Here is a 27711-nt window from a genome sequence, read left to right as displayed (position 1 = left end):
CAGGTGTGAAAGAAACTGGGAATAAGCACAAGAGATTCCCAAAATGGGGATGTGAAGGCAAACAGGTCTCATCAGCATCTAAGACAAAAAAACAAATCCCCTAAATTTTGGGATCTTGTTTTTGGTTTTAGCTTTCTCCAGATTTTTGGGGTTCTTATGCAGCTCAGGAGAGCCCCCAACTTAGTGTATAGTTAAGACTGGTCTTGAACCCCTGATCTTTAAGCCTCTACCTCCTGAGTACTGGAATTATAAGCATGCACCACCATGCCTGGCTCTAAGTTTCCTTTGTAACTTAATTTTGACTGGGGTGGGGTGGGGTGGAGGTCCCCAAAAGTCACTTTGCTTTGTAGTTGGTTTATGTTTTATGTTAAAACAAAGGGATAACAAGTATTCTAAGACACCACAATATTCTAAACAAGCAACTACTGCAAATGCTCAAAGCAACAAAGATTTTACAGAGAACAATTTAGTGGAAGCCACAACAGGAGACATGCAGACAGGCAGAAATGGTGGATTTCTGGGTTCGTAGCTTGTAAGAAACAGCCCCTCTCCCAACTGAATCAGTGAGGAACTTCAGGGCACCCATTATCAAGCGATCCTATCTTCACAACCCATGCCTGGTTCCCAGAACACAGGACCCCACCTGCCCCAATGGTCATAATCAAGACAGTCCATGCAGGGCTCAGCACACCATGCATACAGCAACCAGCTCAAAATTCTGTAAGAATCCTGGTGTTTACCATAAAAGCTCTCATTATTATCCCAGCTCTCTTTGCTTGGTCAGTGTGCCTGGCCACTTACAGGAGGATGAGAAAAATACACGGGCTCAACTCATCTTTCCCCGGCCTCGTCTCCCAGGGAGCTGCTGATGTCTCCGCAGCACAATGCCACCGCACTGGCTGGCTGGGTTTAAAATTAGCTGAGCCCTGGAGGGCCGAGGGTAACCTTCTGACAAGGTTAGCCAGAGAGCTGAGCACTGCTCAGAGAGGGACATTAATAAGAAGCCAAGTGGGGCCTTTCAACAAGCCCATTAGGGCCTCTCGGAAGCCTGCTCTTCTGGAAGAGCCAGGTGGCAGCATGGGGAGGCTGACCTAGGCGCTTATTTTTATCCCACCGAGTCAGCGGCTTCCTTTACAGGCCATCAACACAACCGCCAGTGTGCCTCTGATAGTATAAATCCAACACACCCACCTACAAACTGGAGAGTTTGTGCTTCGGACATTTAATTGGATTTTTTTCAAATCTAGTTTTTGAGGAATAGCTCTCTCCATAAATACCCATCACATGGAACATGAAGAAATGTACCAGGAAATATTATCCATATCATACCGCCAAGATACTCAGTATGAACCATACATTCAGGGGTTTTTCTTTCATTAATAACTTGTTGTAACTCTGCCCTGGCGCTTTGGGGGTTCTACTGTTCACCTAACATCTAATGTTTGGCATTTTTCTGCACCTGAAACCCCACCATCACCGTTTCAAAAGATGTGTGAGGTTCAAGACCATAGTCGTTTCAATGTTTCATTTGGTGTCCAATTCAGCATTTCCGCCAAAGTTTTCTTGTGGTGCCCAACATCCTTGCAAACCTTTCCTAAGGATTGTCCCCAGAGGCAAAAGGCAGGAACAACTGGAGGGCTACTGGTACAGACTGGAGACAAGCCCCAGCCCCTACTCCCGCCCCCCCACCCACCCAGAAGGAACCACGGATCTCACACAGTACTGACAATAAGTGCTTTCTGCATAAATAAGAACGTCTCCATTGATCCAGACAGCCCTTAACTCTACGGTAATACTTCCTAACCACCTGTTTGAAGACCAGACCCAGCACACAGTCCCTCAGCAGTGAGCTAAGAGATCGTCTGCCCTCTTGAATCTGGCTCCAGACAATACCAGGTTCCTCCACTCACCCACTCAGCATACTTCATTAGCACAGCAATGCTGCTTGTCTAAAACATAAAAACACTTCCAGAATTGGTAAAGAGCCTGTGCCCTGAGCCCCGCAAGGATCCTGCCTTCCTCTCTCCAGTACCCAGTAAAGGGTGACTAAAAAGCCCAACATACAAGGGTCTCCATGGGTCCTATTACTTGGATACCCTTCCAGACTGATGAGTAATATTTTAAATAGTCCTGTTCACAGGCACATTTTACTTAAGAATTGCTTTTTAAATCATGTTAACATATAAACCACTTTTCATTTTCAAAAGGTCTAGGGGTGAGGGTCTTGCTCTCTAACCCAGGTTAGCCTAGACCTCACCATGTAGCCTTGGCTGGCCTCAAATTCACGGTAATTCTCTTGTCTCAGCCTCCCAAGTATTTAAAATTTTAATCAGCATCACACTGACAGTTTCTTAATTTTCTTTTGAGAAACAAAGTTAAACAATCATTAGGAGTAAACTCAGCAACACACCTAACAGGCAACTGTTTCTGCTCAATGCCCAACAGTCCCATTAGCCATTAACAGCAGTAAATCTCAATGGCATGGAGAGCTCATGGGTCTGCTTGAATCAGGACTGGGGAACTCTCACATCTCCAGCTAGTGTCTGAGTCAACATAAAAGGGAAGTAAATGCTGAGACTTGGAGCTGAGTAGAAGAGGCAGGTAGAGTTCAGCCTCCTGCCAGAACCATTCCCACCTGGGCTTTCCCACAGCAGCGCTAGAAGAAGCAAAGCTTACGGAGCAGAGCCATGGGCTGGGCCCACGGCTATGCATCTGGATACCCAACTCTGCCTTTACTGTCTGTCGGCAAAGCTGTGCTTTTCTGGGGAAGGGAACAGACACTAGCGTGTGGACGGAGCTTCATTTCCTCGCAGTGTTTTCATCTGTCTCTAGTGGGGATGCCAAGGCAGGAAAATCAGCCAAGAAAGGGAAGAGGGACAAACAAGGGGCCTGTATAATCAGACTTTGAAAGTGGAGAAGGTGCCATCCTGGCCGCAGTTCAGCCCTGTCCAGCCCCCGCAGGCAGGTCGCAGCCCCAGCTGGAATAAACTCAAAAAGGATGTCCACCCCATCTACACTGCAAAAGAATAAACTCCACATTCAGAATCACTGTGGAAGTGAGAAGCAAAGCTACAGCTTCTGCACCAGACTAGCGAGATGCTAAGCATCTCAGCTTGGTTCCTATTGCTTCGATAAAAACCATGACCAAAAGCAACTTGGGGAGAACATGGTTTATTTGGCTTACATATCCCAAGTCACAGCACCACGTAAAGCCATGGGAGGAATCTGGAGGCAGGAGCTGAAGCAGAGGCCACAGTGGAATACTGCTTACTGGCTTGATCCTCATGGCTTACTCAGCCTGCTTTCTCGAACAACCCAGGACCACCTGCCCAGAAATGGCATCACACACAAACCCCACCGTGGGCCCAAGAAAATCCCCACAGACATTGCCTACAGACCAAGCTAATGAAGGAAACATTTTCTCAGGTGAGGTTTCCTCTTTCCGGATGAACATAGCTTGTATCAAGTTGACCAAAAACTAGCCAGCACATCACATTCACAGTAACGTTCCCACAGTTCCATACATGAGGCATAAGGACTTGACATTTTAGAAAGTTAATTTTCTTTCTTTCTTTCTTTTCTTTTTCTTCTTTTCTTTTTTTTTGGTTTTTCGAGACAGGGTTTTTCTGTGTAGCTTTGCGCCTTTTCCTGGAACTCACTTGGTAGCCCAGGCTGGCCTCAAACTCACAGAGATCCGCCTGGCTCTGCCTCCCGAGTGCTGGGATTAAAGGCGTGCGCCACCACTGCCTGGCAGAAAGTTAATTTTCTATTAATACATGGAATCAATATATACCTTTGGATACCTATACACACTGTGTAATGATCTCATCATGTTGATTAATGCATTTATCATCTCAAATATGTATCATCTCTTTTTAAAACTCCAGTTTTGTTTTGTTTTTTAATTTATTTATTTTTATTTTATGTACATTGGCATTTTGCCTACATGTATATCTGTGTGAGGTTATCGGATCCCCTGGAGGTAGAATTATAGGCAGTTGTAAGCTGCCATGTGGGTGCTGGGAATTGAACCTAGGTCCCCTGGAAGAAGAGCCAGTGTTCTTAACTGCTGAGCCATCTCTCCATCCCCCTAGTTTTGTTTTTTAAATATATGTTACCTTTAAAAAAATTAATTAAAAAAAAACTTTTTTACATCTATTGTGTGTGCACCCGTGTATACCAGGGCACACCAGTGGAGAATGGGGGGGGGGGCAGCTTGCAGGAACTCTGTTCTCTTCTCTCCTCCTCCATGTGAGTTCCAGGGGATAGAACTCAAGTTGTCAGGTTTGGGGGCGAGCATCAGCACCTCTAGGGCCACCTCTCTGCCCTCAAAACATACATTATTCTTAGCTACGGTCACTGTGCTGTCAAACAGATGGCCAGAGTGCTTTCTTCGTCCCTACCTGAAACTCTGACCCTCTCTCTAGCCACCATCTCATCCTTCAACCTTCCAATTTCCACCGATATCCAGCTTTTGGACACCCACCATCCTGCCTTCTTCTTCTGTAAGTTCATTTTTTCACATTCCTGGACCATAGTTTTATTATTTTGTTTATCCTCGTTGTAACTATGGGGTAAAAATGTAATCTTACTTTCCAGTATGTGGAACAACAAATAAGCTTTAAAAACATTAAGTTACTCACCTGAAGTCATACCACTGATAGAGATAAACTCGAAACCAGAACCCAAGTCCTGTCACCTTGAACCTATGGCCTAACTGTCTTCTGAGGTGCTAACCCTCCCATCATTGGAGATGATCAATAAACAGCTACCGGCTGTCTTACTAGGGATCTATTAGAAAGGCTGGGAGGGGAGAGGGGTGTCAAGGAAGGTCTAGTCTGTCCTCTAATCTACATACAATGGCAGACAACAAACTGCCGGAGGTATGGCAGTTCTGCATGAGGTGCTATGGGATAGAAAGCTACCGTGACTATGGATGATGTGAACACATTTTAAACTAAGATCACAGGGCGACACCGTTGTTTTCTGCTCTCAAAATAAATAGGAGGAGAGGCAGTCCAGCTCTGGAGAGATGGTCCAGTTAGCCCAAAGCCTGTCACATAGTCATGAGGACCTGATCCCCAGAACCTATGAAGAGAGAGAGAGAGGGAGGGAGGGAGGGAGGGAGGGAGGGAGGGAGGGAGGGAGGGAGGGAGGGAGGGAGGGAGGGAGGGAGAGAGAGAGAGAGAGAGAGAGAGAGAGAGAGAGAGAGAGAGAGAGAGAGAGAGAGAGAGAAAGGGTACACGGATACACACCTGTAATCCCAGTGCTGGGGTGGCAAAGAAAGCTGGACCCTGGAGCTTGCTGGACCCTGGAGCTCATTGGCCACCCAGGCTACTCAGCAAGATCCGAGATCATTGAGACCCTGTCTCAAAGAAGGTGGATGGCATCTGAGGAACAATATCCAAGATCGGTCTCTAGTCTCCACACATATATGCCCTCACAGGTGTACATGTACGTGTACACACACACACACACACACACCATGTTTTTAAAGGCAGCTGAAGACAAACATTAGAAAAGGCAACAGAAAAGCAAAGCTGCTCCAGAGCCAAGCTAGCCACTGGGACTCAGTGGAGCTGAGACCCGGCAAAACAGTGCGCTTTTCCACTTCTCCGCATCCTCAGTGGCCAGGAAAGAGTCCCTGGCCTGACTTCCTCCCACACAACACCAACCTTGGTGGTGATGAAACAATTAAAATCTACACTGGGAAATCTCCACAGAGCTCAACTAGAACCAGATGGAGAACCCACGGCAGGCAGTGAGCACACATGCATCTTCCCCAAGAGAGAGGAAAATGGGCCACGTCCGAGCAAACTTAAGGCACTGCTTTAGAGTTTCTAATCAGCAGACCTTTCAAGGTGGCATGCACATCATAGCATGATGGTGAGTAAACCACACTAGTACACTAGGGTGACTGTGAAAAGTCTACTCGCTACAATGGGGGCCAGCCTCAAGAGGCCCAGATTCTGTGACCCCTTAGAAATGTACCACAAACTCCACAGGAGACCAGAGTGAGCATGAAGATATGCAGCGCTACAAACAATTCATGTAGTACTACAGAAGGTAGGCGAGAGGTGACACCTGAAAGCTCTCATAGGACTTCCTCACATATACACTGTGGCTCACATGTACCCACAATCAAACACACTGTACACACGCTCAAAATAAATCCACTCTAAATCATTCTTTAAAAATTATTCAGACTGTAATGAAGATTTGGGTAAACATCGGACCAAAGCTGAGACAGCTGAACATCTGAATAGTAGAAAAAAGATCAGAGATCAGAGATCAAATACTTGAATCTTTATCTCTTTCTCTTGCATCCAATGGTTCAATCACTCTCTTCACCAAGTTAAACATGCACGAAGGGCTTACCACCTGCTTTTGGTAGCTAAGGAAGACAGATGAGCAGGATGACTTCTTGGTGACAGAGGAAGACAATGGTCGTGTTGGACAGGAATACTTCACACATGCCAGGAGTAAAAATGAGACCCTGAATAATCATACTTAAAAAACAAGGTGATTGTGACAAATGCTACACGATGCCACTGAGTGAAATAAGCCAGGAACAAAAGGCCTGGTGCTGTAATGACCTCCCTCATGGGAGGTGCTGGAGGAGTCAATTTCATAAAGACAGAAGGTAAGAGGAACGACGGACACCAATGATGAGAAGTTATGGAATGAGCACAGAGTTCCAGTGTCCTCCCCCTCCCCACCCCGTTTCTGAATGAGTATAGGTATTTGCCTGCAAGTTCAAATGTGTACCACGAGCATGCAGTGCCCATGGAAGACAAAATTAGAGTGTCAGGTTCCCTGCACTGGATTACTGATGGTTGTGAACCATCTCTCCGGCCCCCAGACTTTCACTTTTGCAGAAGAGTTCTGAGGCTAGACAGTGGTGACAGCGGCAAAACTAAGCCCAGGTGCTGAGCATCACTCAACTACACACTTACAAATAAGTAGGATGGTAATTCTGGGTTTGGGTGTTATTCCACAGTTATACAGATAGACTGGTAACATGGGACCTTAAAGAAAGTAGAACAACATATCAAATGTCTATCATGGGTTCAAAAAGTGAACTCAGACATCTTGCCATGATGAGTCTACCCATCCATCAACAGACCTACATTTCTCTTAAAGCCTTCCTGGGCACCCAAATCCATCTGGACAGTCCTGCTTCTGGCTGCCATCCCACCACAGCCTTGACCAGTACACCTAAGTACCTGCCTGTAAAGACCACCATCCTAGTTAGAGTTTCTGTTGCTGTGATCAAATACCATCACCAAAGGCAAGTTGGGGAGGAAAGGGTTTATTTGGCTTACATCACATTCCATCCATGTCATAGTCCATCACTGAAGGAAGTCAGGACAGGAACTCAAGCAGGGCTGGAACCTGAAGTCAGAAGCTGATGCAGAGGCCATGGAGGAATGCTGCTTTCTGGCTTGCTCATTATGGCTTACTCAGCCTGCTTTCTGAGAGAAACCAGGACCACTAGTCACAATGGGCTAGACCTTTCTCCATCAATCCCTAATTAAGAAAATGGCTTGGGCTAGCGAGACAGTTCAGCCATTAAAGGCTAGGCTCACAACCAAAAATATAAGAAAGTCCTTACAGCCAGATCTTATGGAAGCGTTTTCTCAATTGAGACTCCCTCCTTTGAAATGACTAGCTTGTGTCAAGTTGACATAAAACTAGCCAGTGCCACCACCTTCCCAATACTAAGCTCAGTGAAGGCAGCATCCTGCTTTCCTGTTGCCCTCCCTCAGACTCAGCTCTGAACCTGTCATTTTTCAGCAATACTGAATTCACACAGAAACTGTTGAAAGCCAGAGGTCAGTGGTGGGGTAGAGGTGATCTTCAGGGCTCACACACAACACCTTCCACCAGTGGTCAGCAAGGCCAGGAAAGAGGCAGGAAACAAAGAAGAGCTTCTCATCTGAAAGCCAAAGGAAAGGATCCTGCTGCAGAGGAGGCACACACCACCTCCTCCACCGCCTGTTAGAGAAAGAGGGAGTTGTTTGTGAGCAAGGTGATTTCCACAATGTCCACATGTACAGAAGTCAGTCCCCTGCCATCATCTGATGGCCCAGGACTAAGACTCGGGTATAAGAGACAGTTACAGGGGATGTGACACGCGTCACCTTTCCAATTCCCTAGGAATCAAATGTATTTTCCTCTTTTCAAGAACAGAAGTTTAGATTGAAGCTTGATCCATTGTCAGACACTTATTCTTTGGACTAAAATTAGGAAACATTTGTCACCGCTGCTAAACCACTAGCGCTACTTAGAGGTCAGCACTGAAGGTACTGAGTGGTAATTACTTTTCTTCCCGGGTTCAAGTCCTTTCCATTCCTTAAGGCTGGCACACATTTAGTAATCCATCTTCCCTGGTTCCTGCCACATAACTTTCTATATGCCCACCCAAGCTATTCCAGGACCCACACCTCCAAGCTTCCTTATAGTTTATGTTCTGGATATGAGAAACAAAACGTTTGGACCCGCCACTAGGCAAATATGTCCCTTGTTCCCCTCCACTAACCAAACAGTTAAGATGGACACTAGAAGGGCCTACGTAAACCTGAGTCCTTCCTCCAGACCCCAGCCCAGGATGCTCTAAGGAGCGCACACACCTGCCAGCAGGTCTCTCAAAAGGAAACCTGGCAGCAAATGTTGGGGCGGATCCCTTATCCATTGTTAGTGGAGGTACAAATTAACACACTGTGGAAATCTGTTTGGAGGGTTTTTTAAAAAAGTTAAAAAACTACCACACGACCCTGCTATTTCTCTCCTTGGTGCATACCCAGAGACGCCATACCTTAAAGTGGAGATATTTACACCCCCATATTTATGGTTGCTTTACTCACTATAGCAAAGAATTAGAATCAACCTAGCTGTCCACCATCAGATGAATGAATAATAAAAGATATGGTGTACATAAGAAATGGAATACTATTTAGATATAAAGCAAAAATGAAAATTTTAAATCTGCAGGAAAATGGATGGATTTAGAATGTGTAACTTTAAATGGGACCATACAATCTCAAAAAAAAAACCAGCATGTTCTCATTCATATGGAAAAATCTAATCAATAATATATGTACAAATGGAAACAATGTATATGTGAGTACAGGTAAATGAAGAAAAGAGAATCAAAAGGCTAAATACTAGAGACTGAGGAAGGACTGTATGCAGCTAATGGAAATGAGCTACAGAAGGAAGATAAGGCTTAGAACTGCTCTAGTTCTAACTCTGAATGGATTTTTGGTTTGGTCATGGGTTAGTACATAAACATACTGACAAAGAAAGTGTAAAATTCAATGCGAAGATCTGAGGCTTCGGAATCACTATTCCAACTGAGATACTGGTCTGGCTAATTTTGGTCTGTAATATGTTTTTGTTGGGGGGGGGCGAAAGCTTTTTTAAATAATAAGGTTTATAAACTTAAAAATCACACATAGGTTGTCCTTGTATCAGACTACATCACAACTGGCTGCAAGCAGGCATGCAGTCGGATTCAGGTCAAGCTCTGTGCTGTAGATAATAACAGACCACAGTGAGGTGCTTGAGAGATACAGGGATTATAAAGACACCTTAGCAACGATGGTGGGCAAATGACAAGGATGTAGAAAGGACAGGGCTGGGGCAGGGGTGGGAGTACGCCTGTCAGCACAGGTCACACGGGTATCTAGGGTATCTATCAGCCTTGGTCCCAGTTGTAACCCCAGAATGCAGGACAAAGAAAAAGAAAAACACAGGAAGGAAGGAGAGAAAAGAGAAGGAAGGGGGCGGGGAGAGGGGCAACAAAGATGCAGGGAGGTCAAGCAGAGAACTAGGAGAGAGGTGGAGTGCAGAACGTGGTCCAGACCTAGAGATCTGGAGCTAACCCAGCCACGTTTTGCTGCTGGGCTCCAGGGCATTGCATTTGCCCCCTGAAAGCCTCAGTGTCCTGTGTGGTCCTGGGGGTGGGGGGGTCTTTGATGTGGAGTATACAGAATGCTGGCAAAGGCATCCACTCTAATCCTGCTCCTGGAAATGCTCCACAACTTCTCTGTGCTACTTTCTCCCCAGAGCTGGGACCAAGAATGACCCAGAACCACCGCAGTACCAGAAGAGAGCGGAGCAGGGTCGGGTTTGTCAGTTTATTTTCCTTTCCATCTGTCGTACTCCTTTCCTAGTGTGGACTCAGGAAAGGGACCTGGAGGAAGAGGGGTCAGGGGATCCCTGGCTAACCATGGGGCGTGGAAAAGATGGTGTGTATTTTAAGATGGAAGCCTTCGCCACGTTCCTAAACTATAAAGAAAAAAACAGTCCTCAGACACCTGAAACATCATTCCAGCTCCGGCTTTTCTGGACTACCTCCGAGTCTGGACATTTACTCTGGGTTCTTTTTCCCTAATCTCTGTATTTTAACTTCCTTTGCTAAAGGACTTTACTTAAGAATGAACTACAGAATGTCAATACTTGATCAGCACAAAAGATCTAATCTGACTGAACTAACCTAATTTTAGATCTAACTCCTTTTAAGAAACCTTATCTGGGTGCTGGGGTGTTTCTGTAACAGCTCTGTCTCTAAACTCAGGTGTTTGTGTATGAGTATGCACTCCCATGTAGGTACCTGCTGGGTAAATCAAGTCAACAGTAGGCATGCACCTTTAGCTAAAGGCAAACTTGCCTGGTCATGGCTGAGGGAAGTGGGCCAGACACCACCACGACACAGAGAGCCAGGAAATGTCAACAGCACCTGCCTCCGACACTTGCATGCTTGCCCTGCACACACAGCAAGGGTCTATCTACCCAATGACGAGGCCACTGTATTTCCTGAAGACCACTGGACAAGACTTACAGGCTCAAACTCCTACAGGCGGAGTTGAACCCCTACCCCTCAAGAGCAGTCTCCCCTTCAGCTAAGTGGCAGCTTTTGAGGACAAAGAAGCAGGAGTCCCAGATTCAGGGCTGCCTAAGGAAGAAGGAGGGCCACAGGGAGAAGAGAACTTAGCACTTAGCTCCCGTCCCTAATCTTCCGGAGCTGGGAAGCACTGTGAAGGTCAGTGACCTAGCTGCACAGGCCCAGAAAGGAAGCAAGGAAGTACTACCACTCTTTTTACGGGTGAGGAACCTAATAAAAGGGACACTGGAGGGTCACACATCGGGGCCCAGAAGTGAGCCCAGAGCAAAGCTGCCATGCCGCCTCCACACCGTGACTGCAACTCAGGGACGAGTGAGAAGGTTCTGGACTCTGGCTTCATTTCAACCTCTGACTTAAGAGACATCAATCATTAGATCTGAGGTGCGGCTTGGCTGACAGAGTGCTTGCCTCACATGCACAAAGCCCTGGGTTGACCCCAACACTGGGGATCCGAACTCCAGCTCCTTGCACTTTATCAACTAGACCATCTTTTCCCAGTCCCTACTTGATGTTTTGCCAGTGACAAATGAGTCCCATTTGACTCACTGGGATCAATTACTGACTTTAGGTTAAGCAACCTGCACTAATAAAATGGGGCGGGGACCCCCACACTACGGTCAAATAAATATGTTGGACTCAATTTCCTCAGATAACACAAAGTTAGCAGACTTCCTTCCTGCAAGACATCACAGAGTCTTCAGTGTGCAGAACTGTCAATCCACAGCAGATGGCTCTGACCAGCCCATTATTCACCCAGGCATACTCCCCACTCTGGGCATCTGAAGACAACAGGAACTGAGGACTAGAGACTGAAAGCACCGACAAAGATGTTAGATGATCAACCATCAGTCAGCAGGCTTAGCAGCCCTACTGTGCTAGATATATCTCATCCAAGATCCTACACTAGGCTCAAGAGCGTGTGTGTGTGTGTGTGTGTGTGTGTGTGTGTGTGTGTGTGTGTGTGTGTGTAGGCTACATATATAAAGCCAAAACCACCTACCATCCCAGACAGTAATGCAACGGACAATTTCTCTCCAGTTTACAAGGATGAATTGTGATTTTCCACCATGCGGGGCTTCCACCTTTCTCCACAATCCTGAATGCACACTAGACACTTACTCAAGATATAACTTGGCTGAACCCTAAAAGAATCAGGCCGTTTAAACTGTAGCCAGTGGACAGGCATTGTTGAGATGGCCTGGGAATTTCTGAGAAATTCAGATTCCCAGAGCCTGTCCTAGACCCAGAGTCCAAATGTGCATTTGAACAAATGCCCCTTGGATTCACACACACTAAAACAAGGTGGGGCTGGGGACCTCTACTCCACCACGACCTGGGAGTTTGCAAGAGGGCCTCATTCACAGTTCAGTCCTTCACCAACTCAGCTCCTACATTTTACCAGGTTCTCTCTCTAGGCACCAAGCTTTGTTCTAACCAGGTGCCACTGAATGGGAAGACTCCCTGAGTGTTAAAAACCAAGCTGTCTGCCTTCACACAATGTAAGAGCCCATGGATTCCAGGCCCTCGAATGCCTTGCAGGTGTCAGGCTGTGACACGCCCAAACAATAGCCAGGCCCCACGGTCTGGGCAGAGCTCCTTCTATTTCTGCAGGTGGCACATTCCAAAGATGCTTCTTCTCGCAAAGCATGGCAAGAATTCTACACTGAGGAAGAAAAGAGGTTAACTAAGGGCCTCCTTTCCCCCTGGGGATGGGAGAAACTCAAACCTCTCCCAAAGAGGTTTACATTTTAAAAAATATATTTATTTTATCAACCACAAGCTTGCAAGTCAAACATCTCCTCCAAAATGTTTTGCAGATAGAGATATTCTGGGAACACACTGGAGGCAAGCTTATTTATCCACTGCCATTATAAGACTAGCCTGGAGGGATGAGTATCAGATGCTAGCCACTCAAATAACTGTCTGCCTGCCTGCTGACTATACCGGGTCACAGCTACCTAATGCCCCTGCGTGGCTGTCAGGCTGTGTCCTCTGGTCTTCTGAGAGCCTTCCAGCTAGCTCAGGAAGAGCTGCTTGCCCCACCTCTGTGGCAGGGAGACTGGCGGTGGAAAGCATCAGACAGGTGCAGCATTAATGCTGAATGTTGCTGTGATCCTGGAAGAAAGATCAGCGGCTTCATTGTTCATGGGGGGAATGCAAGAAACAGGATTCCCAGCAGCTACAAATGGGCCAAGGCTGCAGCCCCTTCCATCCGTGTTTTCAATCAGGTCACCTTGTCAGTCACAGGACTTAACATGAGGGATGCCTCCCACAATACTCATGGTCACTTCTTCCTTGACCTGGTCCCTGTATTACCAGCAGAGACATCCCTTTAGCCCAGGAGACCCATCCCGGGTCTCCAGGAAATAGCAGTCAGATGGCAATACATTTATCAAGCATTTAACAAGTTTCAGAAAGTCAAAATTAAAAACCTAAAGAAAAAAAAATGGATACTGAGACTACACAAGGAAGACCAACTATGAAAGCCCAGTGAGGGAATTCCTTCCACCAAGAAGCCAAGTGCAATGCAGAAGGAATTACCCACAGCACCTCAGACCCACTCCCAGTCTGCAATTGTAGTGCATGGAAGGCATTTCCCACACACTAGCCTCTGACTCCAACTGACCACGCTCCTTGTCTAACTTTGAAAACATTAGCAGCAGCGCACAATATGCTGTATATAATGTATTTATCTTACACTGTCTTTCTACAAAGAGAGCCATACTCCTCGGTGGGATGAGCTTTTCAATTATGATTCGGAGATAGTGACACTGTAGTTTAAGCTGGCTTCAAAACACAGCAATCCACCACACGCCTTCAATCCCAGCACAAGGGAGGCAGAGGCAGGAGGATCTCTGAGTTCGAGTCAGTTCCAGGACAGCCAGAGCTACACAGGGAAACCTTATCTCAAAAACAAACAAACAAACAAACAAAAAGAAACATAGCAATCCTCCTGCCTCAGCTTCCTGAGTGCCCCCACGCCCATTTGAGCTTTACTCCAATCGGGTGCAAAGTGGCTGGCTATCAAAGCCATGTGAGAGACAGGCAGGGAAGCTGAGGTGCAAAATAACTCCAGGTTTGGCTAAAATGTTTCTCAGAAGCCCTTAACGGTTGGTTGGTCCTTCCTAACCATAACTGTCCGCACCTCAATTATTTAAAGAGTGTCCACACTAACCCCCGGCTGTTCCAGCTTCGCCCTGTGACATACCCTTTTAAAATCCAACACTTTTGCAGCTGGACACTGTCCTCCACTATCCAAGGCAGTGCAGTCAATTGCTTTTCTCTCCGAGAACTGGCTTCATTCGGTGGTTTCATGCGGTGCCTACTTGCACCCAGGGAGGGAAGCCTGGGTCCTCCTTTGGAGACCTACCTGGTCCCTCCCTTAACGAACAAAACCGCTGACTCAGCCCTCCTGTGGTGCGGCTCATAATTGCCTCTGCCGGCCTCTGCCATCCTGAGTCCATCTCTCTCACCTGCAGGACATCATGCAGGACATCTTGCCGTCTTGCCTTACCTTGCCCTTCTCTCGGAACTGCCTGCTCAACTTCTCTCACCACTAGGTCTCCAGTGCCCTCCTAAGCGCCCATCACTTGGTCTGGGATTCCCATCCCTGTGATCTAGCCCTTCTCTTGACCAACCTGCATCCACTTGAGTTTTGGTTTTATGCCTCTCCAACAGCACTTCCCCCGTTCTGTGTCCTCCCGGGCTCACTGCTCCCTCCTTCCTTGAGTATCTCTATGATCCATGGTCCCCTACCCCTTACACGTGTGCACACTATAGGTCTTCTGCTCAGTCCCCAGTGTGGACCACGTATCTTCTGCCCCATGCTGGATTCCTTCTCTGTTGCCCCCTTTTCAGGACTTCATCTCATTAGCTATGGGACTCTCTCATTCAAAGCCAGACCTTGTCACCACCTCTTACCTGTCTCCTCAAATCTTCTTTCTCCCCACCCCCCACCCCACCCCACCCCACCCTCACCCCCATACCACTAAGTCTCACCGTCTTACTCTGCACTGCAATACAGCTTGGCCTCACTACAAACTCCATAATCAGTCTCAATGGCCAGAAAACAACGGCACTTTTGACTTTCCAATTCTAGCTGACCTTGATGACCTCTGCCAACGCACTGGCAAATGGTCGAAGTCCCTGACATCCCGACCTTCTTTGCTTTCTGCTCCTGCCCTTCCCCTTACACCTCTTGCCACACACATCAAATCCTCCTGGCTAAAACCAAAACTCACCAAGCTGACCAGTCTCGAGTTCATGACTTCCTCTGCCTACGACTTAGACATAGAGGGCCTGGCCCCACCACAGGTATCCCCCCAAAAATTCCTCAATCACCTGCCCCTCCTACACCCCCTTCTCTATAAGTCTGTCATTTTTGACTGTTATTTGGGCCATTTGGTCTGGACCTCCTTCTCACTCCAGTGAGACTTAGCCTTATCTCTGGCATGGATCTTGATGGCTGCCCCCACCAGCCGGGGGCTCCTGGCCTACTTCTCTGCTCCCTCTGAGGCCACCTGATCACACTTCCCTTCCTCAGTATGCCCAGCTGCTCTACCCCATTGCTGGGCAGAGACACCACAGCTAAGATACACACTTCTTTTCTTCTCAACTTTCTCGGGGCTTTGTCCTCCTCCTCCTAGCCCTGAAGAGCCTCTTCTCATACTGACTAAAACTGAGGCCTCACCTACCCCTGCCCCCAAGACTCCCTTATCAACCCCAAAGTGTGGGACACTTCCTCTCCTTCGGGGACTTTCTATCGTTCCCCTATTAAGATGACTCCAAACCCTACCTTCTCCTACCCTTATCTCCCTCAATAACATATACGCCCTCAAAACACAGACAAAGTCTGAAACCTATCATACAATGCCTTCTCAGAATGCAGGGTATTCTCAAGCCCACTCACTCACTCACCCTTCAATACCCCTATCCTGCCAGTAAAACCTGTCAGCTCCTACAGCCTGGTCCAGGACCTTGGGATTCTTAACATGGCAGTCCTCCCTAGTGTAGTACCAATGGTAGATGGCTTCGCCTCCTACCTGGTTTTAATAAAAACCCGGAGCCAGATATTGGGGTAAATACTGAAAGATCAGAGAGACAAAGGAACAAGCCACAGCCACTTCTCACCTCGCCAACTCTACAAATCCTCTGACCGAATGCCTGAGTCCTCAGCCGAAAAGGCCTCCAGACGAAAAGGCTTCAGCTGAAAGAGAGCTTACTTCCCGTCACCTCGGGCCTTCTAACTTTTCTCCACCCAGCCATTTTATTTCTTCCTAATACTGGGATTAAAAGTGCATGCCACCACTGCCTGGCTCTGTTGCTCTCCTCGACTGAATCAATCTCATGTAGTCCAGGGTGGCTTTGAACTCACAGAGATCCAGATGGATCTCTGCCTCCAGAGTGCTAGGATTAAAGGTGTGTGTACCACTGTGCGGCCTCTATGTTTAAACTAGTGGCCTGTTTTGTCTTTCTGATCTTGAGGCAAATTTTATTAGGGTACACAATATATCACCACACCCTAGAGATCGGCTGATACCCAATCCCTACACACTGCTTTCTCACATCCTTCCTCATCTTCTCACTTTACCATCCTGAATCTTTTCTGTTCCTTTGTTGTTTTTTTTGGGTTTTTTTTGGGGGGGGGGGGGTTTGGGGGGGGGTTTGGTTTTTCGAGACAGGGTTTCTCTGTGTAGCTTTGCGCTTTTCCTGGAACTCACTTGGTAGCCCAGGTTGGCCTCGAACTCACAGAGATCCGCCTGGCTCTGCCTCCCGAGTGCTGGGATTAAAGGCATGTGCCACCACCGCCCGGCTTGTTTTTGTTTTTTGGGGGGAGGAGTACTGTTCATCTATACCCAGACTCACATACCATCTCTGCCTTCACCAAGGAAGACTCAACACCAAAGCAGCATGTCAGCTTTTTGAACCATCCTCCCTCAGGGGTTCCAAGCTAGCCTCCCCTCCTTTCTCTCCACCTATCTCCCAGTTGCTTGATTCAGTATGTAGACAACATCCTACTCTATGGTCGCTTGTTCTTCTCAACACACCACATACCACTAACTCAACTTCTAAGAAACAAGGGATACAGGTCTCTCTTTCCAAGGTGCAGTTCTCTGTCCCTCGGGTCAAGGACTCAAGTTGTCTGTTTCCCCACTGCTCTCTCAAGCTCCCTCTCTATCGATTCTCCTTACACCACTAAGGATGGATTCCTTCCTTCCTATGCTTGATTCACGGGATACCTCAGAATCTGGATTCACAGGATACCTCAGAATCTGGATTCACGGGATACCTCAGAATCTGGATTCACGGGATACCTCAGAATCTAGATTCACGGGATACCTCAGAATCTGGGTTCCCAACTTTGCTCTTCTCACTTACGCCCTCTATCAAGCAGCTTGGAGTCCCTAACAGAGAGAGAGACCCTAGACCCGACTATACCTGTAACACTTGCCTTCTCTGGTCCCTGATAGGCTGTCCTACAAGTTCCTGCTCTGGCTCTCCCAGATCTCCATTAACCCTTTACCTCTCTGTCTATCCTGCTCATAGATGGGGAATGGCCTTAGGGGTCCTGGGACAGAGGAAAGGGCCCAAGTTTGGCCTGTTTCTTATCTTTCCATACAACTGGGTACAACCTTGCCTATGGGTGCTGGCGGCAGCCTCCCTATTAGCCCAGGAGGCCTCTGGACTCACTTTGACCACTCTGCTGCTCAAAGGCCGACTGTCACACATAAGCCTTTCTGCCCTATTTCCCTCCATCCTCCACCTCTTCCACATCCCCTCTTAAGAAAACTCCAATTTCTCCTGACTCCTGCTCCCCTCTTAATCCAGTTACACTCCTCCCGAAAGCTGCTACCCTCACCCACGCCTGCCTGCCTGCCATCAGTCACCCACAAGAATCCAAAACTCTATTTGCCCCTGCCACACCCTGACTACAGATGGAAGCTCTTCTCTCAGCAACTCCAGCTCCCACCAGGCAGACTATGCTGGAGCCTCTCCTGACCAGGTTACAGAACCTGTTCTTCACCCAGGCACTACTCAGAAAGCAGAGCCCCTCACAAGACAAGCTCATCAAAACATACACAGATAGATTCTGAATATGCCCACCACATGCTACACTACCGTGCTTCTGTTTGGAGGGGGGGGGGAAGCCTCCCCATCACCAAGGGTACATCTATTACCAATGGGCTGCTAATCCTACAAGTGCTGGAAGCCTCTTATCTTCCCAAGCAGGCAGCGGTTGTTCACTGTGGAGGTCGCCAGGCCCCTACCGATGATACAGCTTTGGGAAACGCTTTTGCTGACTGACAAGACTGCAAAGGGGGTGAGCCGGCACCCCTTCCCACCTTCCTCCATCCTCTTCCTGGCCCCTCCCAACCCCTACCTACTCTGAGTCCCATAAGCAGGCCCTCCAAGCCACGGGATCCGTTGCAGGCCCCAGAGCTAGCTTCTTCTGTGAGACAGGTACGGGTTCCCTGAGGTGCAGGCAAAGTTGTCCTTTCACACTGGGTCTCAACCTCTTTACGGCTTCCTCCAACCTCTCTTCTTCCGCCCTTGCCTTTCTGCCCTTTTAAGGCTGTCTACCACCCCGGGATGCTCCACCTGCACCCACACTTCTCCACAGGGAGCCTTACAACCCCCCCTTCCTTCAATCCACCCCAATTTCAGGGTAACTTTCCTGGGGACGACTGGCAGATAGAGTTCACACAATATGATGCCTCCTGACAAGAAGCGGAAGTATCTTCTTACTATGGTAGACACTTTCTCAGGATGGGTAGCTTTCCCCACTTCGACTGAGACTGCAGAAGTGGTCTGTTACACCTCTTAAATGAGATAGCGTTCTTACTTTCAAGATACATATATATCTCCTCGATTCACACAATCAGATGGATAATGGCCCAGCATTCACCTCTAAAGTTACCTAGGGCTCTAGGTAGGGGTACAATAACACCTTCAGATTCCCTAGTTCTCATTAAAGGTAGAAGGGGCCATCCCGTCCTTTTGAGAAACGAACGTCTTTTGGAACCAGCCCGCTCCTTGCCTGCTACCTTCTCTCACTTAACGACGCCTCTGGAGACACATATCCTCCTCAGCCCTTTACTGATCTTAGCACCCAAACACTTCACCAGGAGACTGGGTTTAGTTGAAAGCCCTCAACCCAGGCTGGACCAGTCCACATCTGGTCATCCTAACTACAACAATGGCAGCTAAGCCTCAGGAAGTCTCCACTCGGATCCATCTGTCACAGCTCAGACTCTGGATCCATTCTCTAATAAGTACTTCTGTCAGTCAACAGGCACTAAAGCCTAACTTCTCTCTTGCCTTCTAGGCCTGAGGACACCTAATATGGGTTCTTTCTCCCTCCTGCTGGATGTTCTCTGTCTTCCCCACCACTTAGATAAGGTGACAAGCACGGAAAGCTAAGACACATGCCCCCAAAACTAAGTTCAGCCTTAATGCCACCTTCTGCTCTGTCTCTGCTGTCCTTCAGAGGACATCTGACTCTCATGCCCTAGGCAGCCTGCTCTCAGAACTGTGGCCCTTCCACAGAACACTTCCATAGGCTGTCAAAGGCCATCACTCCAACCCACCCCATCTCCACATCCCACTATAACTCCAAACACCTTTGCTTCCCAGAGGATCAGACTGGGCTGAGTATCCAAACTGGGGGTGTAAGTACTAGCCAGGTATACAGGGGGATTAAAAACCTATGAGACTGTTCTGGGCCCTTAGCTCATGCCTGTCCTCAGCCCTCTCTGATCCATGTCCACCTCATTGTAATGTCCATCTCACGGTGATGATTTCCCTGTCTATTCAGATTCCCCCCCCCCCGGGGGGGGGGGGGTCAACAAGCTGACCCAATGATCAGTAAGTCAGATGCTTCTGAAGGCATTTCCTCGGGTCTCCTACCACTGCCAGGCGGCTTTGAGCCCCTGATTTGGACCAATATTCCAGAACCCTTTTGCAACGTACCCCTCAGCTCAACAAACCACCTTCTCCCCTTATTAACAATAAAGGGCTGGAATGTTAGGTCTTAAAATGGCCCCCAAATGGCAGTACTAATGGCAATCTTTTAGGGTGCTGGTGAGTCCTAACCGGGACAGGTTTTATCAGGAAGCAGAACCCTAATACACTTCTCAGAAGCCCTTAGCGGCTGGCTGGACAAGGGTGTGCACACTAACTACCTGGCTGTTCTAGCTCCCGAGTCCCTCCCCATCATATACCCATATAAAATCCAACAAGCTCTGCTGCTGGATGCTGTGGTCCACTACCCGACGCAGCCCAGCAGTTTTGCTCTTAATAAACTGCTTTTCTCTCCACAGAATGGCTTTGTTCCGTGGTTTCTTGCTGTGCCGACTTACAACCAACTTTAGTTGAATTTGAGAATTGTAAGGCACCAAAATTTTTCAGCTAAAAACTTCAATTTTTACTTTCTGCAAAACCTTAAGTCTCCTGATAGGTGCCACTGTCCCTCTGCCCTATTGGGAGCACCCCGGTACCCTGATTTCACTCCTCACCGCCCCTGCCACCTGCCATGATTTCGCCGTTCAGCTGTGTTCTCGTCCACAGGCTGCCTGTTCCATTCACAGCCCATGCCTTGTCCTCCAGCCCTACGGGAGCTCAGGTGGTTATTTAGGGAGTGTATGAGTTGGATAAATGAATGGCCTCCTCCTAAGAATCTCCTCATCTGTAAGATCTCCATAGCCCCTTCTGGCCCAGCGTGAGGAAAGGCATGCACATGTCTGTGTTGCTGGCACGGGAGACAAGTCTAACTGGACACTGACACTTGGCCCTGGCACAACCAGCTATACCAGATGACTGATCCAGGAAAGAGACTTTACCTAGACTACACTTTATACTGCATTTCTCTGACCCAACGCAGACTTTCAGCTTTTTTTTAAGGTGGGGGAGCATTTTGCCACACTCTCTCTGTGGCCCAGACCCAGGCTGATCTTCAAGACGTGACAATCTACCTGCCTCAGACACTAAGTGCTTGAATTGCGGGTAGACCTTTTAAGTATCTTGTGGTTTCCAGCTAGCCTACAGAACTATGGAGATATATATCATAAAACATATATAATTTCATCTAATTATTGAGTTTCAATGGCCAGCCATTGCTAAATGTTTCATTTCATCCTTAGTGCACCACTGTCATAGAAAGGTCTTAAGGTCAAGTTTGGGACACTGGGTTTAAGGCCAGTATTTTCTCATGTGATCATGGACATGTTCACCTCTACCCACCTCCATCTCCTCATCCCTAGAACGAGGAATATAACAAATCCAACTCACAAAACTGTTTCACTGTCAGAATACCTTAACTGGACACCCAGGACAACAGTCATCTTAGTCCATGTGCCTTCAACTTATAAAACACAGCTCTCCTCAATAAAGTGTCAGAGTGGGTGACAGGGAGCCACTCACACTGAACAAGGCCAGCACCAAAGCCCAAGTCTGAGGTCAAATGGACCCCAAATGCTGAGGTCTCCCAGGCAGGCCTCACCTGGTGAGCCAAGATGAGGCATGGGAAGCCTCAGACCCCATGAGAGGTGCCTACTGGAGCACAAAGGAGCCAAGCCAGGGAGTGAGCAGGGCAGGGAGGCTGGGAGTTCCCCTTCCGGAAAGGACAAGAGGAGCCCTGCCCCAGTCAGGCCTGGCTGCCCAGGGGGAGCTTCCCGCCTTTTTCTTCCTCTTTCTCCTGCATGAACTTTCCCAAACCAGCTCTGCCCGTTTCACACAGGAACCGGGCTTGCGTGTGCATACATTTTATTATTTCAGAGGAAAGCATCTGCAGTCAGCTAGTGAGTGAGTCATCAGTGAGCCTTGTCAATGTGCCAGCAGCCGGCCCCTCTTCATTACAAACGTAAAGATAAAAGCTCTCGCTGCATTAGCTGGCATCCGCCTCCACAGACAGCACAAATAAATTAATTGTGCCTCATTGCAAACAGCCAAGAGGTGTGCAGGAGGGGAAAATGTGCTCCTTGTTTCATTAACAAATTAAACAGCAACAGAGCCGCCACACACCCGGCTACACTGCCAACTTCAGATTCTCCCACCAGGCAACTGCCTGGCCAGCATCATCCAAGTAGAGCAACCATCGCTATGGGAGGAGGGACTGGGAGAGGGGGTTGGGGAAGGGGGTATCACTGTGAGACCGACCGGGCCTAGGCTTGGCATCCCCACTGTGAGCCTGGAGAACAGTCACCCAGTGCCCATCAGATGCCGGGTGCTGCTGCTGCTGCTGCTGCTGCTGCTGCTGCTGCTGCTGCTAGGCAGAGGAGAGCAGTTTCCACAATTTACCCCAGGCAAATAAACAAACCAGTTCTGGGGCCCTGGTATGCACAGCCCAGTGAGAGAGCTTGTCATCAGGGAGACGCTGTCATACTGAGGATGGCCAACATTCCAGAAAGAACAGGGTGAGTCAAGACCAACTTGAAAAACACGTTGGCCTCCCCTGCACCACCAGCTAAGATTACAACCTCAAACACACCTTTCTAAGATTTCGTACTTTAGTCACAGGCAATTTGTTACAAGGCTGTGATTCTCTCCTCATTCCGCACCACATAATTTAGGGAAGCTGTGTTTCTAAGTCGAAGGCGCATGACTAAAAACCAATCCTTTTATGTTTTTATCTCCAAAGACACAAACACAGCGCACAGAAGGGGAGGAGGAGGGCAGGAAATGGGGGTGGGCGCTGAAGAGAAAGAACAAAGAGACGTCTAAGAAGAGGAAAAGACCCTCGGCTCTCCAAATGTCACCCTATTAACTCATGACCTGTAAGGAAGTTAAGATCCCAAACAGCTAATCCAACCATAAAATATGTCCAAAGTATTTATTGTACAGATGGACACTGGGGTGGGGGTTCAGTTGTTCATTTAGTTGGTTTGTATTTTATCTGTAAAATCCAAGAATCTAAAAAATTCTACACAGAAAAATTTGACCTGAGCTAGCTAGGACCTGCCTATAAAAAGCAAAGGAAATAAAAGCTTAAGAGGAATAATAAATAAAGCCATATGCAACATTTCCACCATCCAAGAAAGACCAACTAAACCCTAGTGCACCCCTGAACCAAGCCTCTGTAAAAAGTGCAGCGTCTACAGTGGCCCAGGATGTTGAAACCCTGGCAATCATCCTCGCTTGCAGCCCTGTAGAGTCCCAGACGCTCCCTCTGGAAAACAATTTAGCAATATCCACTGAGAACCAATACTCTTTGTCTTTTAAACACCACCATCCCACCCCTCACCCCCGCCCAAAATCCTGCTTCTGGGAATTTATCCTAAGAATATAATCTACAATCATGACGAAGCTGTATCTCAAAGTATTATTTATAACAGCACAAAACTGTGGGGAAACGTCTAAATGCCCAATAATAGATGAGTGGATAAGCAAATTCAGTCTGTGGGATGATAGAGTAAGACCATTAAAAGTCATCCTGAAGACGACGACGGAGCCATGTGGAAAGCATTTACTTAAGGTTTACTGAGAAGAGCAGAGGGCAGATTGAGCCTCCACGTGACAGCAAGTCTATAGAAAGCCAGGCACTGTGGTCAAGGGCTACTGCTTATTTTTAAACATGGAGACTGTGGGGGAACTTTTTCCTGTGTCCTTTTGTTTTGCTTCCTTTATTGTGGTTAGAGGATTGTTGCTGTTGTTGCTGTTGTTGTTGTTTTGGGTTTTTTTTGTGTGTGTGTGTGTGTGTGAAATTTAAAAAAAAAAAAAAAAAACCCACAGGGTGTAGAGACAACTGCTTGGCTCATATTCCAAGGAGAACAAATGCCTATGGGGGAGGGGGGAGGGGGGGTTGGCTCACACCACACTTATCCTAAAGCCTTGGTCCTAGCTTTGCTTGGGGGTCTCTCCAAACACGTGGCTCCCAGCAAGAAGCTTGAAGAGGAAAGGGAGACTGAGAAGTGGGTTAGGTCTGGCTGCAGGGGGCTGATGATGCCAATACATGGAGAGCCCCAGAGCCCTGGCTCTAAAGCTCTGGTCTACACTATCCACTGCAACTTTGAATTCCAAGACCTCTCCCCTCTTTGGAAAATAGCTTCTTCCTCAACAAAAGGGTTTCCCACACTGTCTCAAGGTCAGTTCTCTGAGCACTTGCATCCAGATTGCTGTTGGAGCAGTCTAAACACCAGGGGACTAGCCTCAGTGAATGAGAGCATCCCAAAGTGAAGTATGACAGTCTGCCTTTCACAGCCTCTCAGGCACACAGTGAGAGGCACAGGGCTAAGAATCAATCACACCAACAGCTTCCAAGTCCCAGCATCCAAACTCCTATGCCCATCCCCGCCCCGCCCCCGATAAAACTGCACAGGGGAGGTGGCAGAGGCTTCCTTAGAAGGCTAGTGCTCCCTCCACTCAATACCTAACCACAAGAGGTATGGTGCTGAAAACACAGGGGCACAAGAAAGTGATCATCTTTCCAGCATCTTCTTTTCCGGTGAAATTGTTCCTGGGCTCACGATATTAGTTGGTCCCTCGCACCCCATGCTTAGCACAGTGCTAGGAATGGAACAGGTGTTCAGAACTGCTTGTGCAAAAAAACAGGCACAAGAAGATGGGAGAGAATGAGTTGGCAGACATCTGCATGTGCCCACCAGACACACACACACTCACTCTCTCTCTCTGGTACAAACCCCACTGGGCACTCCCACAAACATCAAGATCTAGTGATTATCCCCAAAGCAAAGAGTTGGTAGGCCAGAAGCCAGGCAGTAGGGGCAGGATGCTGTTCCAATGACCACCAAGATAGACTTCCTAACTGAAGGTCCCAACATTAGCAGATTCAAAGCCAGCACGCAAGGTTCCAGAGAGGGGTGGACCCAGACCCCTAACTGCCCACTGTTCCCAGCACTTCAGAAATAAGCAAGTCAGCACCTTCCCCCCTCCCCTTCCCCTCCCCCACCATTATTGAGTTACCGCAGGAGCATTGTGTATTATTGTGGTGAGCACTACTCCAACATAACCTAATAAGAAGCCCGGCTCAGCATTCAGCAAGAGTGAATGCTACAGGCAGGGCACATGTGCAAACTTGATTCTCGGTCCAGGGGTGATTTCTGTGGAGGTGTAATTCCATTGTCCGCTGCACCCAGCACATCTTCTATCCACAGAGCACAAAGCCTCCATCTGTCACGGTTCTCAGGAATGAAAGGTCTTGCCTCCCCATCCTGGGATGAAACGTGCAGCTAGCCCCTCTCTGGTGACAGGAAGTCAAAGCTAACCTGATCTTTCCACTCAGATGACACAATGGTGAGCATGCACAGGGCTGTGTGTACCAGGTGGCATTTCTCTGGAGGGACACATCATGTTCAGTGTTCAACTCTGCTGGTTATTTATCTATTAGCCCCAAATTACTTGGGATATTGTAGTCTGTGATCATTATAAACCACATCCATTACAATACTGACCCCCCCCCCCCAGTAGACCTAAGCATGAATGGTGCGTTCTCTAAAGAGTCACAGATCCACCCTGCGTTCTTTGGACAGCTAACTATGAGATGTGGGCTTGGATCTGCATCCATGGGCAGCTGAAAAGTTCAACCCAGTTCTTAATATCCTGGTCCAATCTGTCACCTGGGAGGTGCAGGCGCTGTGACCTGAGGGGGAAAAAAACCACTCAGCCTAAAAGTGGGGGCTGCCAGCCAGGCTCCTGATCCATCATATTCTTGAGCTGATGACTCAGAAGAGGGTTGGCAAAGTGAAGCTCAGAGGACAAATCTGGTCCACCATCTGTTTTCATATGGCCCGTGGCAGGAGAATGAGTTTACCATTTTTAAATGGTTGAAAATTAACTCAAAGGGCATATTACTTAGCATTCACATTTCAATGTCCCTAATGAGTTCTTGTTGGGACACAGTCACAGCCACAGGTTTACACATTGTCTGTGGGTACTCGCACGCCGACTCCTCAGAGCTGGGTGGTGGGTAGCTCAGACCATATGGCCTGTGTTGTCAAAAATATTTACTGTCTGGCTTTTAAAGTTTGCCGATTCCTAATGTACAAACCAGGGCCACAGCACTACTGGGAAAAGGCCTTGACCTAAGGGCAGAGTCTGGAATGAAAATACACACTGCTACTCCTCAGCTCTGGACTCGGGTTCAGGGCTCTGACAGTTTACATGCACCTGCCTGCCTAATGGCTAGGAGCATCTGCGAGGGATCAAGACCTTGTACTTATCCTGTGGCTCAAATACAACTGAAAGAGAGGACGAGGCAGGATGGAAGGAAGTTTGTGCCCGAATTCTGCACCCATCCTTCAGGCCCAGCAGCCTGAAAGGGGCAGACAAAGAACCAGAGAAGGAAATGAAGCCCACCCAGCCTAAGACATCAAGCCATGGCCTTTAGGAGGCTCTTAGCAGAAAAGACACGACAGTCCGAGTTCAGGGGAGCCATACATGGGGTGACTCAGAATATGAATCCAATTTTTTTTTCTTACTAGTTTTTTAGGTTGGGGGGGGTGAGTAGAGACATGGAGGATCTGGAAGGAGTTGGTGTGATAAAACTATGATCAAAATATATTGTATGAAAATTAAATTTTAAATCTCCCAAACTAAAAAGAAAAAGAAAACAAGTCCAATATTTTTGCCAAGTTCTTTTATTTTATTGAGTTAAGATAGACTCTGTTCAGGCCAGGCTGTGGTGGCACATGCCTTTAAACCCAGCACTCAGGAGGCAGAGTCAGATGGATCTCTGTGAGTTCGAGGACAGCCTGGTCTACAGAGTGAGTTCCAGGACAGGCATCAAAGCTACACAGAGAAACTGTCTTGAAAAACAAAAAACAACAACAACAACAACAACAAAAAACTCTCTTCCTTTCCCCCACTCATCATCCTGCCTCCTTTATTACTATTATTATTATTATTATTATTATTATTATTAATCCTAGAGTTAGGGATTTAATAAATAAAAATACAGGGTACCACTTCAAGTTCAATTTGTTCCTTTTTAAAGTAAACTTGGCTCCAAACACTGCTTCTCTAAAATGTAATCATGGATGTGCAGTAAAGGGCTGATGTTATCTGATATGCAAACGTATCTGGGCATCCTGTATCCCATGCAGCAGCCAAGCCAGAACCAATCACTCAAAGGAGGTGACCCCTTGACCTCTAACATGACAGCTGTCTGGACCTTGGTCCTGTCTCACTGCAGCTCCCCTGGCCTCTACAGGATGAAGGCCACCCCATGCAACTCCAACCCCTGGTCCCCACTGCATTCTCTCAAGAAGCCCCTCCAACTGGAGAGGATCCTTCCCTGGCTACAGCAGGCCACAGGTACTGAAGACCTCAGTGTTGATCTGATGAGGAATGTGGTGAAGTTATTTTATGGTAGAGGCTCCCAGACCAAGCCCAGAGGCAGGAGCAGTAAACCCGCCACCCATGGTCAGCTGGGGGGGGGGGGGGGCACGGACACGACTTTTTATCTACTATTATGACCGCTGTCTTCCTAGTGTCTAGGGCAATACCTAACACCCACTCACACCCAACAGATACCTCTTCTCACAAAAAAAAAGAAAGAAAAAAGAAAAGAAAAAAGGCATTAAAACCCAAACTACTAAATGACTGAAGATGAAGATTTTTGAGTTGGGCTCCTTAACTATCCTTAGATGATACTAAGTTAAAATGAGTTCCCATTTGACTGCTGGCTAGAAAGGAGATTTGGGGGCTGGAGGGATGGCTCGGTGCTTACGAAAACTTGTTCTAGCAAGGCAGTGGTGGTCCACACATTTAATCCCAGCACTCAGAAGTCAAAAGCAGGTGAATCTTGGATTTCAAGGCCAGCCAGGTCTACAGAGCTACACAGAGAAAGT

The 27711-nt window shown here is 47.7% G+C and overlaps 1 protein-coding gene and 1 long non-coding RNA gene across 10 annotated transcripts in view; both read right to left on the bottom strand.

The window, feature by feature from the left end:
* Nucleotides 1-27711, bottom strand: part of Tead1 (TEA domain transcription factor 1) — a 237042-nt gene that overhangs the window by 170795 nt on the left and 38536 nt on the right. For 3 of the 9 annotated variants that reach the window (XM_076550447.1, XM_006978605.4, XM_015997328.3), the window contains exon 1: nucleotides 741-891. The exons of 2 other annotated variants lie outside the window; for them this stretch is intronic. In XM_076550447.1, coding sequence (XP_076406562.1) covers nucleotides 741-755 — 15 coding nt within the window. In that variant the 5' untranslated portion in view covers nucleotides 756-891. Of the gene's footprint in view, nucleotides 1-740; nucleotides 923-27711 lie in introns of those variants that run through there. 4 more of the 9 variants (XM_006978604.4, XM_015997326.3, XM_006978606.4 and 1 more) reach the window with 3 other exon arrangements.
* LOC143268332 (uncharacterized) lies at nucleotides 16573-23128 on the bottom strand. The gene is made up of 2 exons (XR_013044180.1): nucleotides 17249-23128; nucleotides 16573-17173 (listed from the first exon to the last, which is right to left on the bottom strand). It is a non-coding gene; the product is annotated as an uncharacterized LOC143268332 (long non-coding RNA).

The sequence above is a fragment of the Peromyscus maniculatus genome, chromosome 1 (genome assembly GCF_049852395.1).
Source record: "Peromyscus maniculatus bairdii isolate BWxNUB_F1_BW_parent chromosome 1, HU_Pman_BW_mat_3.1, whole genome shotgun sequence".
Lineage (NCBI taxonomy): Eukaryota > Metazoa > Chordata > Mammalia > Rodentia > Cricetidae > Peromyscus > Peromyscus maniculatus.
This window is presented reverse-complemented; position numbering and strand designations above follow the sequence as displayed.